Source organism: Dermacentor variabilis, chromosome 5 (assembly GCF_050947875.1).
Source record: "Dermacentor variabilis isolate Ectoservices chromosome 5, ASM5094787v1, whole genome shotgun sequence".
In the NCBI taxonomy this organism is placed as follows: domain Eukaryota; kingdom Metazoa; phylum Arthropoda; class Arachnida; order Ixodida; family Ixodidae; genus Dermacentor; species Dermacentor variabilis.
Window position 1 is genome coordinate 151,020,224 of NC_134572.1, and position 16,620 is coordinate 151,036,843.

The 16,620-nt window shown below is 45.7% G+C and overlaps 1 protein-coding gene across 1 annotated transcript in view; it reads right to left on the reverse strand.

Annotated features, from left to right (window-relative positions):
- Positions 1-11,181, reverse strand: part of LOC142583247 (uncharacterized) — a 36,266-nt gene extending 25,085 nt beyond the window's left edge. Inside the window, exons 1-2 of the mRNA XM_075693639.1 lie at positions 11,001-11,181; positions 839-958 (exon numbers count right to left, since the gene is read on the reverse strand). Coding sequence (XP_075549754.1) covers positions 839-941 — 103 coding nt within the window. The 5' untranslated portion in view covers positions 942-958; positions 11,001-11,181. The remainder of the gene's footprint in view (positions 1-838; positions 959-11,000) is intronic.
- Between the last annotated feature and the right edge of the window lie 5,439 nt (positions 11,182-16,620).

The following is a 16,620-nucleotide window of genomic DNA, read 5'->3' on the forward strand; positions in this document are numbered from 1 at the left end:
TCGAATAACCAACCGAAGCTATCATGTCTGCAGCTTACGTGTATGTAGTACATTGCGCATTTTCTGACGCAATTTACATTTAAACAATAATTTAGTTCAATAAGGCACTGGCACTTGGCGTACGGTCTATAAGAATGAATATGTGTGGTGCAATTCCGCACACGTGCGCGCGCATGTGACGTAAGTCGCTTGTGGTGATGGTGCTTGTGTAACGCACGTCATTTACCTTCAATTGGGGTGGTGTGTTAGTTGTCTAACGTCCGCACCAGCTTCGCTGTACATCCACTTTCACAGGGTGGAATTGAGGCACGTTTGTCTTTTTTTCTCCAGCCTCATTCGGCGCATACGTTACCTTTTTGGATGTATGATATTGCCGATGAAGCATTTTTAAACCAAACGAATAAAATAAACGCCATGATAAATGGATTTACCTAAAAAAAGTTCGTTAATAAAGTTCCGTTGAAGCAGACTTCACTTCTCAAGTTCGGGTAGACCTATCTGAATCTGAAGTTATTTCAACAACCGGAACGGGCATTGATTGCATGTGCTTGTGTATGGTTTCTAGAAATGTGCACAAATATTGTGAAGGAGGTGTCCTTCAGTAGCCCTTATGCCTGTGAGCTGGCACGTATCAGCTCAGACCATGACCTCATGCATGTATGAAGTAACACACCTGCTGCTGGACGGTGAAAGAAATGGCGTGCACCAAGTCCTGCTGATCCACAGTGTAAGCTATACGCACCGAAGTCCAATTAACCGCGATTACGAATCAACCAAGTTTAAATCGTCGCCACTCGACTCTACGTTACTAACGCGCGGGTATGTTTTCTGTGCTCACCTTGCCTCTTGCTTCGCACGAGAATGGTCGTGTTGTCTGCAGTGACAGAAGTTGTGCTCGCGAGGGAGATCACTAAAAGTGCGCCCAGTATCCCGGTGCGCATGCTCGTTGCTCGGATACCTGCACGTTAAAAAACAGAAAACTTGTTTTAGTCGGACCCATCGATCCATGGCACGAAGTGGTAACATCCTGAAAAAGAGCTCCTATCTGATGCCAGTTTGAGCTCTTTGACATTTTCAATCCTAGTGAGTCCGTTTAGAATGTAACTGCCTGCAAAAAATGTTCTATTTGATTTTCCAAGGCGTAACTGCTACGGTTAGAAAGAGAAGACTTGTGCATTGTATAACATGGGAGCATTGCGCGACCCAACAAGGTGCTTTCACTGGTGCGATACTGGAAGAAGTTCGCCTTCACCGGATTCCGCACATGCACAACCACATTGATATCGTCCAAGGTATTGCCATACACACGCACACAGGCACGCCCGCGTTCCAAATTGTCCTTGCTAATATCTAACTACATTGAGCATAAAAAAACAGCTAAATATTAGTTTTGTTAGGAACAAAGATTCGTGGGTAGCGGGAAATTGAGTTAAAATAACACGATTCCTATTGTAAAAGTGCAATAAAATTTCGTCTATACTTGTAAAAAGTGCCGTATGCCCTTAATACTTTTGACTTATTTGACCCGCGGTGAGGAGGAGGTATAAGCGCTATAAAAGTAAACCGACGGTAGAATTTTCTGATCTGGCGAGCGTCCCTAATCCAAGCCACAGTGTAATAGGGTGATACTTCATATCAAAGTACTGGACACTTTCACGCCGTCCGCTGGTAATTCTAGTCTGCAAGAAAACTAAGGACACTGCGAGTGGCTTCATGGTGAGCTGAAAGAAATGTTAGAGGCAGTAGCCTGTCCAGGAACTGTGTTGGCCCGTCGCTATACCTCTAGTCACCCTCCATTGCCCACTTTGAGCACGGATGTTGGCGTAACTAGCAACCGGTGTGTCAAGCGGTGTGACAGCCGGTGTGACGGCGTGTGTGATTTTCTTTACGGGACACCAGCCACTGCCTGCTTCCAAAGTGCGTGACCGTGAGTGCACGCTGCACGCTGAGCGCATGCTGTCTGTCAAAGACGGCTCCTTCAGCCGAGACGATTATTTTCCGCGTGTGTGTGTTTTTTTTTCGGGGACACACTTCAGATTGCTGCAAATCCTGTGCCGACATTGATAGCACAATCTTACTGCGTACTGACTGCTAGGCGCGGTACCGCTGTGTAATGTCTGAAGGGGCCGACGTGTTAGGCTATATATATTAATTTCGAAACGTGAGGTTCATTTATATTTAGTACAGAAACGAAAGCAAACACAAACGACTTCCAGGCGTGACAAAGTTTACTGCTGCTGTTGAAGTACAGATATGCAGTACATGATTTTGAACTCGCACCATACATCACATAGAGGTAACAGACTGAAACAGTGCAATGAATATGTAAACATCATGCTATATGTAAAAGAAACATAACGGAACCACAGTTTTGATGAAGCAGCTGGTAAAAATTCGTTGGAAACAACTTTTTATGTGAACACAAGAGACTCTCAATAATTAAACGAATATCAATCAACTGAAGAAAAGAAACCATCTAATCTAATACTTCGCGCATAGCAGGATGTCAACGTTAAGATGATTTAGCTAATTTTATTAGTGTTCTGTCATATTTCCTGAACCCATTCACCGTCGTTCTCTCTCTCTCCTCTCGCTCTCTCTCTCTATTCTTTCTGTACCCCATTTCCCCTCCTCCAGCGCAGTGTAGCCAACCACATGCTCTCCCAGTTAATATTGTTGGCTTCTCTATTCTTTTTCCTATCGCTCTGCCTTCAGCAAAGTATGCTCGTTCTAGCATTCTTTGTTTGTTCGGTTATTTTTCCACCGCACGTCGTTATTGCTCATTCTATGTCTAACAGGCAAGAGACCAAGCACGACGCTGCAACTCGATTATGCACAGCGCCGCGTAGAAAGGAACAGAGTCGAAAGCTGGTTTTTCAAGGTGAAGTCCTCCGTGTTATTCACAGATTCGCCTTGGCCTGCGGCCACTGCGGCTTCGCGCGGCAAGGGATAACAATCAACGTGCTCTCAAGGACCGTCTTCGTGCTGCCGTTTGTTGTCTTTCGACTGTTATGGCTTGTTGAACGTGAGGCCGCTCGCTTGCTCGCAGCAGTGAAACGTTTCGCCGCACGTTTTGCGGCAGTTAAGCACGAGAAGATCCGCACGAAAACAGGAACTCATTGTCGCTTAAACGAGCGTTCCCTATAAGCCGTTCATAAATGGGTGGCTGCGTACGCCGCCTCTTATGAGAAGAAGCGTCACGCGTTATTCTTGCGCAGAGTGGCACCTGATTCACGTGCGACAGCAAACAAGTCTGTTGTTGGAAGACTGGCCGCTGCGCTATGAATAGGGAAGAGCGGTTAACAGCCTCCACATTAATAGATCGAGGTCTACGTGTAAGTAAGCTGCCTTAAATAGTTCTTGCATATTACTCACCTCCGTGCTGAGCTGCAAGGGAGTGTAAAATACACACACACAGAAGAAAAGGAAAGGAGATTCTAGTCATAGACAGACTGCTGCAGACCTCCTACATGTATAGGCACACTACGAAGTTCACCGAGCGATTCGACCATTAAACCGTTAAATTCCTTAAATATGTGGAAAGTGTACAAGAGGTGAGAAAGACGAAGCTGTTTACCGAGGAAGTGCCCTGTAAATGCGATGCAATGCAGTCATTTAGCCATGGCGGCAAACCTTGGCGATACTATCAGCCCAATTCATTTCGTGGCAAGTGTATGCTCGTCGTAATTATAATGTTCGTTCTCCTCTCTCTTTACCGCGGTCGCGTACGCCGTGCACCGGCTGAGGTAAGAGGCCAGGGCGGGTGAGGTGCCAAAATACCCGATGCACTTGGTCCTCGACTTTGCCTAAGGCAGATTAACGCCGATGCGTACACCGGAAGTGAGGTGGTCACGCAATATGTGCGCGCACTGCCCGTTCCCATATAGCGCCGCACGGTTGACAACGCGGCCAGGCTGCTTCGAAAGAGATACAAAGATTTTGGTGGAATTCGCGTGGTTCGTCAAACATTGGTCATTGATTGCGTAGCCTTGTCTCACATCGCGAATGAATTTATCTGTGCCAACCGCCATGGACGCAGCAGAGCACTCCGCTACTGTGTCGCTTGTGGTTGAAAGTAGCATCTGTATCCGAGGGGGGGGGGGGGGAGACTCGTTCCTTCTCGAAGTACCTAATTGCCGTATGCACGCCCGTTAGCGCAGAGTGTGAAGCGGAGACTATACAGAAACCCCCTGAGTCACCGCTGAGAGAGTACTGATTGAATTCAGTGCCTCATCACTGCGTTAATCCTTAGTACTGCAAGTATTTGGAGAAGCAGTTGTTATAGAACATTCCCTGATGAATTTCACGTCATTGGTGCCGTGTCGTTCATGGGCATTGTGGCGTTCGTTGTCTGAATTTGATGCTAGATTGAAGAAACCAAAACTTAACCAAAAGCTCTAAATCTAGATTTTGCTTCTTTGCGCTAGCGATGTTGGCTAAATTAATAAACAGAGGTGAAATACTTTGTCAGTATTCATCACCGCATTTCAAGAAATTTGACACTGCTGCAACTTCATTTCTCGTGCTTCCTGATTGAAATATATTGCCAAAGAAGACTACCAGGACACAGGAGCAACAATAATAGTTTTTGGAATGGTACTCAGGCAAGGGGTAACCGCTTGGTACCTTCGTGGTAGCTATTGTTCAGAGTGCGCAATCGGTCAGCATATCAGCATACATATCTACATAAGTGCTCGCGTCTAAGTGAAGAACCTTCATTCGGTGCCACCTAAAGTAAACGTACCCGCTTTCAGCTGGAGAAAGGGACATTATATCGTAAATGTTCGCTATATGTAAAATCCGCAGAATGAATCACCACCACGGGTTTGTGTGTCCTGCAGAAAGACTCACCTCAAATTTAACAGCTCAAAAATTCAGATAATAGTTTAGTTTAGGTTTCTAGGCTCAGTGGTAGTAGGCAATGTAGAAGAGGAACAACGAGCATTACGCGCGGACAGGGCGCAAGAATTTTAAGAATGTTCAAGCGTTGTTTCTGAAATGGTAACAGCTAAGCTGAAAGGCCAAGTTTGAAAGACTGTGGTAAAATCGTCAGTAACACATTAAACTAAAAATTTCATATTAATGACGGATGACTGAGATTATCCGCTACTGCACTGTGGCTCTACCGCGGCTGTGAAGTAAGTAAGATGGGCTGGTCAGTTACAAGTATCATATGCTACTATATTAAGGGGAAATTTTAGACGAGACACAGCAAGATGTACATGACAAACGCTGAGCCCGAGTGGATACAAAGAAAGATGAGTTGGATGGTATGATCGTTGACAGAGGTTTCAAATCTAACGCTCGCTCGTCTCCCCATTTCTTAAGGAAGCGAAGTTTACTGTGAAATGTACATTCTCTTTCTATTTGCTGACTCTGTAGCTAAAAGTTGCACACACATTCTCAACGTTATGCTTCCGTGTACAGAGATGTCACGAAGGTCAGAAAGCTCGAAGGCCTTGTTCCTTGCTAAGATTCTGGAAAATGGCTGCTCCATTCTCGAAGGTATGAATGGCGAGCCATTTAACGTGTGCTAACGTATCAAAGAAAATTTTCGCCGTAATTACCAACGTGAGCGGGATCAACGGCTGAATGTAACTTATTAGTTGCTTTCTACAGGGTGTCCCACCTAACGTTCGCCAAGCTCTTAAATATCAAATAGGGATTATACGAGGCCGCAACCAATGGTATTCTGTCAGCAGTGATATACCGCATGAGGAGGAATTTCTTTTTCACGATTGAAATATGGGCAATTAGATTCCATTAATTAACGAACTTTTTGATTACTGAATTGATGGCGTGAATTTCTATAGAAAAGTAATACTTGTGCTAAGAAACATCAGATTCAGTTATTTTCAGTGTTCTATGTCTCGCGTAATTTTTTTCCCCGCGTTATAAAGAAAACGCGCGAAATTTGAAAACCGCCGCATGATTACGCGTCCGCGTGCCACTACACCAGTGGTCCTAGGCGTTACTCGGAAGAATTAACCCCGCTCAATGCCTTGGTACTCCTCCTCCTCCTCAATGCCGCTGCGCGCTGCATTCTCTTCGCGCTTCACGCGGAAAAGGAACCTCACAGTTTGCGCTGACCAACGTCAATACCGATGCCTCGCCACTTTCACGTGGCCGGCAAGCCAGGCATTGAGCCGAGTTAATTCTTTCGAGCAACGCCTGGAATCACTGGTGTCGCGGCGCAAGGACGCGTAATCACGTAGCTGTTTTCATATTTCGCGCGTTTTCTTTATAAGGCGGGGGGGGGGAGGGGATTACGCGAAACATAGCATACTGAAAACAACTGAATCTCGTGTTTCGAAACACAATTGTTACTTTTCTGTCGCAATTCGCGCCATCAATTCAGTAATTAACAAGTTCGTTATGGGCATTCTTGCATTTCGCCCCCGATAGAAATGCGGCCACTGCGGCCGAGATTTGATCCCCCCGACCGCGTGTTTGCAGCGGGACACTTTAGCCACTAAGGCATCACGCCACCTCGATTTAAGTTCAGCAGTGATGCTATATTCGCTGCGAATATCCCGCTGTCAAGAAGTAAGCGAGTCTTGATATATTTCGCTCTACAGGCGGTCCTTGCGATATGCGCATTTTATTGACATCATATTTTTCTTAACTATCATAAATATGGAAAAGAATTCTCCTGCTGCAGTACGTCTATGCTGATAGAATACTATTGGTAACGTCCTCATATATTCTATATATTATTTTTGAGAGCTTGGCGAACGTTAGCTGGGACACAGTGTACATTAAGCGCGATAAATGCTGGAAAATATGGGACAGGCTTTCAAGCAACGGCTCCCAATTATTGAACTCACTACCGAAATATGCCAAGCAAGGCGTATTTATTATTCAGTGCCTGAAACGCTAAATTCAGAAGTAAAGATTCATAGAAATCAGCAATTTCAATTGTTCGTATAGTTCATAAAATATGAAAATAGACGCTGAATCACAGACTCAAATAGGAACGATCTCTTTTAAATTATTTCACATTTACTCAAATAAATGTGCGCCAAGAAGTAGGAGGGAGTGGCAAGAAAAAGAAAAGAGAGAGGGGAAGAGGGGGGGGGAGGGCTGACACGCCACGCACCGGAGAAGGCGAGTAACGCTACTGCTGCTACTCCTCAGCGTTCGTATGGTAAAAACTCTTCGAGCATACCGCACGCACCCCGCATCCAACAGCGGAGTTCACTTTTTTTAATGGGTTATTGCTTTCATTGCATGGTTATATGTCATCTACTGTACTCGTAAGAGCGACAACGTGCGTGCAGGGTATTTCAGCAAACAATCATGTTTTTTAGTTTCCTGTGGCAGGTTGCTGAATTCTAGGCCATGAGCAAGTCTACTCGAAGAGGCGCCCATTTGTGACACAATAAATTGAAATGCATAATTAACTAATCAACAAAAATTTGCTAATTAAGTGTTTACCTAATTACTTTAAGGCACTTATTCTAATTTACAAATTGTAGTGGGTAAGACAGCAAGGCATATCTACTTGAAAATAATTGTGTGGATTCCAGGGATTGGGTAAGAGATGTGAATTCCTTAATCTACGTACAGCCTTCTGCAGAGATACAAAATAATATAGTCAGTGCCCGTTAAAATCAAACAATTTTTCTTCAGCCGCAGTTTCATGTTCATTAAGCTTATTAAAGCGTTAACCTAAAATTGCGGAGTGTAAAGATTATTCTAAGAAGGCGCGAAGCTAAACTTTCCTTGAATCATTACCGACACAATTGAATAATAATGACTCACCTATCTGTGTACAATTCAGCTATAGCAACATTTGCAGCGTTTGTGAATCGTAGCGAGAAAGTATACCGGCCGACACATTCGCTGCGAGGAAAATTAAATGCAGTGACGCTAAACGCTTTCCGATCCTGTTTAATGAAGCCGATCACGCGCGCAAGTACACGTCCTTGTGACTGAACCTGTTCGTTACCGCGAAGTCCGCTGACGCGCGTGAAATTCCCGTCTAGGCTGAACTATTTCTCCGTGCCATGTTCAAAGCTAGATTCTCGCCTCAAGCTTTTCTCGAAAACGGTTTCAGACGTCGGTACCTTCCTTCGTAAGTAAACCGAAAATGACAGGGAGCCGTCAATTATATTTCACGTCACCAGGGCAGATCATGGGGCCAAAATAAACAGTTAACCGGGTATACTATAGACCCATACCAACCCTGCCCTTGATCTCCATCTCTCTTTTTTCCTTTCTTGCTTTTCTTTTTTGTTTCACTGTCTTGCTTCCCGTCCTGTTCGCCCATTTTGTTATTTGTGCTCTAAGCAGCCGGCCGTCGTATCAGTTGAGCACCGAGTTTTCCGTCAATGCAATTACTCCGGCATAGTTGAATGAACCCGACCTTCCGTTCTGTCTTCTTTTTTAGACTGTTCTTTGAATCTTTAATGCATCTGGTGCACTGTCGGGCCGGAAGCAGACGCGGAAGCTGTTAATGTGTTCATACTCTAGTCCGTGTAATAGGACAAGGTGCACTGATCTATGGATGGTTTCTACGTGCACAAATATTTATGTTTTGCGAATGATAAGAAAACCACGTTAGCACGAGTTCTCCATGGCTTCGTAAAAGTAAAAATGGATGCCACAAGCCTAAGCTTCAGAAACGCCTTAGCGCTGCTCCTCGAATAAGTGTTTGAACGTGATAAAACAGTCCAAACACCAATCCAATTCCAGGTTCGTCTTGTGCTGTTCTTCATACAACATCACAGATGCATGTGCATATTAGCTGCACAAAGTTCGATGTACGGTCAATGTTCTCTGCGCTGTAGCTCACCTTTCTTGTTTATTTAAGCAGTTTCTCTTCTATTCGTTGATTTGTCACAGCCGTTGCTTAAAAGAAGGAACATTGTAGCGGCTTTTTGTGATTGCTCTATTTGTACAATATTTTGGTATTGTGAGCAATCAGTTAAGGAATGAATGAAAATAACATACGTCAGTGCATGTCGCCAGTTCGCTGGACAGATGACGTATAGAAGCGCCAACTGTCCCTCTTATGCGCTTAGAGTGACATATGAAGGCGACTATAGATGCGTTATGCAGTTCCTGCACACATATATATTATTACAGCTCTGAGTAGCCGCTGTTGTAGAGTTCTAGTTTTCTGCCTTTGTAGACACTTAAAGGAGAGCCTGACGTAACGCACAATCAGTCGTGCTTTCCAGGCCCGTGTTGCAGTATACTATTCATATGAGCCGAATAATTCATTGGTCACGCACCTACTTGTCTTCATTTTTATACGAGATTTGCGCCAATTGGCAGGTTGGAGTGTCTTCGGTTGTTCTGTACGTGTGAGGGAGAAAGAGGGAAGAAAATGCAGGGGAAGGCAGTCAACAAGACGCACGTTCGGTTTGTTAAGAGAAAGGGGTTATATGACGGAAAGAGAAAAAGTAGAGGTGCGCGCATCTGGGAATGGGCAAATTCAGATTACGGGATGCCATTAGGAATTTCAAAACAAGCCTCCTGAGAATCACAAGAAAGAGGAGATCCCTTGTTACACCTTACTTCTCAGTGACAAATATTTGGAGCCGCAGGGACATTGCTGCAAGAGACCGAAATTTTCGAGTGGCATCAAGTGCAGCAGACGTCAACGGCGACGAGAATAGTAATTTGTGGGCAACTTGTGCCGCGATTTCAAGGAATACTCGCGCGCAATCGAATTTTGAAGAGAGTAAGATTTTTTCTTGTAATTTCTTCGTTGCTCTTGTGCCTTACGTGATGTTCGGTACGGTTAACAACCGAATGCACTATATTTGCACCGAGAATTATGTCGGATCCAATGACAGAAAACCAAGCAAAGTGAGAAGAAAACTAACGCGTAGTAGCCTATTTACTTTCATTTCTGTCGCTGAGCACATACATTTCCACCTCTGTTGTCTGGTTTTCGAATACAAATACTAAGATAATTAATCATTTAGAGAAACGAGGCATATCATTGTATTCACCCCTGCAGCCGCAGTGATGTTCTACAATTTCATTCACCGCAAATCACTTACGTCTCACTGTTGCAAATTTTACTCCCGCCAAACTCGCCATGATAGAATTATTTGTAGCGCACTTGAAACGCTCAGAAGCGAAGCACTTCAGCTTTGATTGTTTTCTTTTTCTTTTTTTTCTGTGACACAAAGGCTGTAGCGCACGTGTTATGATGGTTTATCCTGCTAGATTCAACTGCGTCCACGTCTCGGAGAGACGGAAACGAGCGGGAGGCGTGTTCGCGCAAAGCGCCGGGAGGCTTGTACGTTGACGTTCTTTTCCTTCAGGTTTGTTGTGCAAGCGCTCTCCGTAGCTTCCTCGTAAAACCCGGCGCCGATCTGCTGCTATTGATACCCGATGGATAGTTGTGGCGTACGCGCGGCAAAATTTGCACCTCGCGAACCCTTTGACACCAGCCTCACCGTTATAGAACAAGCGCTTAGCACATGATGCCCTAACTCGACAGGATCAACCACGGGGGATCGAGGGAGACGTTGTCGTTGAGCCAGTTGTTCCTGACAAGGAGATTACTTGTCTTTGCCTGGGCGACATTTTGACAGCTTCTCTCGTAGAAGTGTTGGATGCAGGCAGAGGCTTCTATCGCTCGTGCCGCTGTTGTATTATAATCATTCAATTGACCCAATTGACTCAATTGACTACTTCGAGTCACTTTACAGGCCATACATGCGCGAAGGCACCATCACGATCAATGCTCAATGCTCTTGCTAGGTGTCGTTTAAAAACTGCCGGCTAATTGCGATATCGATTGATCGGGATGCTCCTCTTCCGAACGCCCTGCGAACAGCTGATTCCCCGGAACTGATACGCAAAAGCCTTGTGCGACGTGAAGTGCTTGAGCCAATGAAAACCGAAACCTCTCCAGAAGAACGTTGCGGGTATTGAAGGTGCCGACCTACCTTTTTCGACAGAGAGGAAGGTAAAATCCCGCGCATTTCAATGTCATTGCGGTCAGGCGCCGTGTGTATATACATTCTTTCACTCACCTCTTGTCACGAAAGTTAATCCTGGAGACGCACTGCTCTTCTCAACACGCGGTGCATCAATGTAGGCCTGTCCCGGTGCGCCGGTCCACTTGCCGAGCTCGGCTTCGACTCTGTTTTGCGTGTGCTTGCCCCCCTCGCAAGGAGCGTTAAAAAAATCGCGCGTACACCGCGAGCGACCGGCGGTTTCCCCCCGAGTGGGAGTTGCGAAATGTTGTCTAGCGATTTCTCGTCGTCGTCGTCAAGGGGGCAGCTTCTGCGAAGCCGCTACTCCCCCTCAGCCGGAAAAGAAAGAGCGAAAGCTCGAAGACGCTCGAGGTGGCAGATTAACTCGCAAAACACGCTCGCTCGCTTTTCCCATGGCGTAACGCGGCCTGGCTGACGATGCCGCCAGGGGCGGACCTTCGGCGTTTTTTCCTCTCTCGCCGAGACTACTCATCTGTTTCTGTGCCACGGCCACGTACCGACTTTCACTTGTTGATGCTTTGTTTGATGCCTTGTTTTTTCTTCTTTTCTTTTTCTTAGCTTCCATCTCCGAGTTGGCTCCGCCGGCGTTGACGCGTCTGCGCCCTTCGCGACGCCGCCACCGCCTCGCGCGCGGTACCAGCTGGAGGGATCGCGCGTTGCCAGTGCCGCAACATGGCGGCGCTTCTGACGTCACGAGGCGCGTTTACCGGATTCTTGCACGCGTCCGCAACAGTGCTGCGAGGGCGCGACGCACTGCGCATTAATGTAACCCGACTCTCTCGCCCCCCATTCGGGGTCACGGTATTGGACTGCTTCCCGCTGCGCAACGGGTTATCCCCAGCTTGACCATTCGACGGATCGTATACTATAATGGCCAACTCTATCTAGCACGCCTCGCGTCCGTCGGATAAGTCTTGCAGGCGTACGAAAATATTCTAAGGTCACTTCTAACGTAGACGAAATGTCTAGATTCGGCTTTCGTTCCTCTCACGTGTTTGTCCTCTCTCGTGTTTCACATGCCTCTGCTTCTCCTTTATAGGCCCTCCTTCAGCGCGGTGACGTTCTGTTTGGTCGGTGACAGTTATTCGAATTGCCCGTGGTTGCCTTCTCTGGTGCAAGCTAAATGCTGCCACATTTGTTACAACCCCAAACGCAGATAGCGAATAAGCTGCAAGCAGATCTGCCTGCTACGCTTTCGCTAGCATCTGGCTTACTCTGTACGAGGTGTATTTTCCCATTGGAAAGCAGCACGCCATTCTCGCGTGTATCTGAGGGTTTGCACTGAACGACGCCGTCCAGGAAATTAGCAATGCCTTTCAGGCAGTTAGATGTATATGCTTTAATAATATGACCATTCTGATAGAGAGTGGTCTTAACTGTGAGATGTCTCTATGCTCGAGAGCTTTGGGCACACATGAAAAATAAAATCGCGCCGCATTATTCGTAGTACACTGCGTTTCAGGTAAACCCCCTTGCTTTACGGTCACATAGGATGGATAAATAAATTTTTAGCAAGCTTAATATATATGTTTTATTGCTAGGAAATGACAGCGCATTTGATTAGAGCGATCAAAACGCCGTTTATTATTCTTCTTATACAGCAATAAGCCATGTTTGTTATTATTTCATCAATAAACATTTAATTAAAAATGTCGTCGAATTCAGGAAAGCACAAAGAAAACCACTCAAACTCCTTTATAAAAGACTAGTAATTGCTAATACAACCCATGTTTTTGATTCGATTGAAAGAAAGTCGTTGCACAGCCTCGACAGCTATCGCCTGATGTTTCTGCTCACAGAAGCCTTACGCGTACTGCTTTATCCCTGATATAGAATACCAACATCAGAAGTATCTCGTTAGAGCACGACACACTCTCACATACAGCCGAAACAACCGACTGTAACCTTGCCATTTCAACAGAAACTTGGCTGGATTCATCAGTTCCCGATACCGATTCGGCTTCTTGTTTTCCCGATGTTAGTATGTTCCAGCGTGACCGATTAAATGAACGTGGCGGTCGCATGTTGATAGCCGCTCACAACAGCCTTCTGTGTTCTACCGTCAACGTCCCTTCTCCCTGATTGGGTGCATCAGACGCATGCTGCCATGCGTCTAATCCGCCCGTTATAACAGGTGTGCGTTACCACCCACTGGACAACGACGCGCCGTTTATTAATAATTATTAATCCCTTATTAATAAAGCAAATTTGTGAGCACAACAACAGCGTCGCTGGCATTCCACCTTCGCAGAGCGTATTGGCCCCCAGTTTATTTCTCTGAAACCCGGCATACGCTTTTGGCACTCCATTCTTTGGCGGTATTACCTTCATGGTATTGTATTTCAGGAAACCATGGAAAACATTGAACAGCTATGGATATCAAGAAGAACAGACCTCCCAAAGAGGATGACGAAAGGACACGCGTTTCACCCGGTATGGGAACTTCAACGTCCGTTTTTGAACCAACCGAGGCTTGCCTTAGCGGCACAAGCTCGACATCTGCCAATGTAGCCACTGCCCCTGCAAGTGCGCGAATTGTTGATGAGGATCCAGCCCCGAACGGTAAAGCACAACAGGGACGGCATTATCAAGCAGCTTGGAAAGGTGCATACACATGGCTTCTGTATGATGCGTCAGCGGACAAGGTATTTTGGGAGACCTGTCGCGCTCCTTGTGAGATGAACATTTTTCTTCCAAATATATCCAGGGATAAGGACGCTCGCTGGACGTTTGTGCAAAATGGGTTTTCTAACCGGAAGGAAGCTCTTATAAGATTCAAAAGTCATGAGGCCTCGAATCAGCACTGTGCGGCCATGGGCGGAACTGCGGCTTTGAAAAAGGGGATGAATCTAGCAGCTGCTTGTGCGATTGGGAAACAAAAAGAAATGGAAGACGCAAGAAAACGCTGATAGCGATATTATGTTAATTCCAATAATTAGCAAGCGACGATGGTCATGATGATGCAGAAAGTAATCTAAGACAGCTTCTGGAACTTCGCGCCAATGACATTCCAGAACTGCAATCATGGCTTTCTCAAACCAAGTGCAGATGGCTCTCCCACGCTGTTTTAAACGATATGTTAGAAGTTTTGGCTCATGAAGTTATCCGGTCACGTACAAATGAGGTTCGTGAAGCAGGGTTCTATGCCGTGACCATGGATGAGACAGCGGACATATCTTCCAAGGAGCAAGTGTCGATCTGCTTTCGTATTGTCGAAAGAGCTTCGAAAAATTTGAGCTGTTGTGTGGATTTTAACACTGTGTACACCAGAGCAGCCAGTCGTTTTGCCCTTCTTAAGGTAACAGTAACATTGACAATCGCCATGAGCAATGCTATGGTGGCGCTGCAAATATGAGAGGACAACACAGTGGGCTGCAAGCCCTCATACAACATGGAGAAGCCGCGAGCACAGTACGTACAGTTGCGCACATACTTAACCTGGTGCTGCAGGACCTCAGTCAGAAAGTGGAAATGTGTCGCGATTTCTTGAGCATGATATCAGAAATGATAAACTTTGTTACATGCTCCCCTAAGCGCCTAGATATATTTCAAGCATTTCAGAAGGATTACAGCGTCAACTTGGGGATTTTTTTTCCCACGAGGTGAACGCGAAGGTCCACTTAGATGAAGTGGATTGTTCAGAACCATAACGACCTGATGTCGCTTCTTCGTGGCCTAGCATCAGAAGAACGGGACGACGCCGGAGCCAAAGGCGGTGGATTTTTTGAAAGCGCTGTCAAAATTCGGCACATATTTCATCCTCAAGCTCCTGGCACTCGTGTTTTCGTGAAAAAGTAAGTACTGTGTTGCAGAAAGCAAAAATGAGATTTGATCAAACAGAAAAAAAATCTTGAGCCATTCTACTCTGTGAAGTTCGATGACCAGCGAAGCTGTTTAGCACACGACACAGAGGTGACACATAATTTTAAATAAAGGTAGGAACTCATAATTTTGAATTGTGGTGATCATGACGAAAAGTACGCACACATTTATTGTCTTGATGGGTGGATCAATATTATTCGGGCGTGATGGTTGTGACCATAACCTTGTGGTCGCTATGGTACACAGTGATCGGCTCGGGCACGACCTTGGACACGTTAGCCAGAGTCAAATCTATGCATGCCCAACCGGTGGTCAGTGGTGGGGTTTGCGCAATTTATCTGGCACATGAAACCGAAGCCCTGCAGCCCAAATTGCGTAAGCCATTTCTTGTCCGGTGGGGAGATGTCGATGTTGAAATCACCAACGACGATGATGGGCTTAGTGTTGTCGTCCCTGATCCATTCAAAGCGCGTTGACATCAGTTTCTCGATCTTGCTCTTGGGAGTACACAGTGTATACAACAATTTCGTCCGTCGTGTGAACGGTACAGACATCGGCACAGCCGTTGAAAACTTCATTTTTTTGTCTTACTATAGATGACCTTCTTGTATCAACTGCAGAACACAATCGAAATTCGCTTCTCGGGAGTATCTACTGCTTACGGGTATACGAGCCATTGATGATGAAAGTTTTAGACATGCTGTTCTGTATATTGTATGCGTGATCAGAAAGAATGTAATCACTGTTCGCTTCCTTTTGCTGAGTGCTGGTAGCCTCTGCCTTACGGGGCTATCAGCCATTGCATTTTTTTATTGCTTACGGGCATATGAGTACTTATGGCGGTATGAGCCATTGATGATAGTTTTCGTTGACTGACACTAAAAATACACGGAACCCTTGCCTTATATAACTTCGCTGTAAAAATGATAAAGGCTGCCAGGGGGACTTATAGTGGTCTTGGGAAGGAAGGATTTTGCCGGTTTTGGAAAGAGCCACATGCAGAGGCGCGTGAGTTGTAATTGAATCTTAAAGAGAAATAAGCTCCTGCGCCAAGGCAAAGTAAGACTCCCCGACGGTACGACAACGGATCTGTACCTAACTTATTTCCTGCGGCCGAGTACATGTACCGCCAGAAGGTTATACGAGGTATCTGACACAGTAGATTCCTCGCTGGACGACAGGTATCCAACAGAAATGTGGCAGCACATGACACAGATTGAGCAGCTTTTTGACTGGGAATGGCGAAAGCATGTACCTGCTGAATTTATACCACCATGACCTTGAGACTGAACGGCTCAACGTTCACGGTAGATTGCTCATAAATATTGCAAAGCAGCGCAATACACACTTCAAAGGTTTTAGGATGTTGTAGCGGTTCTTTCGGGCCATAACTGTGAGCAGCTGCGAGATCGTTTGCCCAAGGTGGTTAAGCTTGTCAAAATTGCTTCAACTGTCTCAGTCCCAACACGCACATCTTAGGCATCGTTTTCATGCCTCCGTCGCGTAATAAAACGTACCTGAGGTCAACAATGGGACAAGCGCGTGTAAATCACATAACAGTTCCCCATGGGCACAAAGAGCTCGCCCGCAAAATAAATCTGAGACATCCCGGACGAGTTTATTCAAAGATAAACTATGCGTAGAACCACATTCTAGCTTATAACAACAGAAATCTGAGCTAGTTGGTAAGGATTCATTATGCATTATGCATTCTCTTGTGTCCTGTTTGCACGCCTCACCTTTTCTTCCACATTCTCGATTGTGCGGCAGCCTTTGCATAAAAGGACCGTTAACTTCATCGCAGTATAATGCACCAGCTTTACGCAAGCTGACA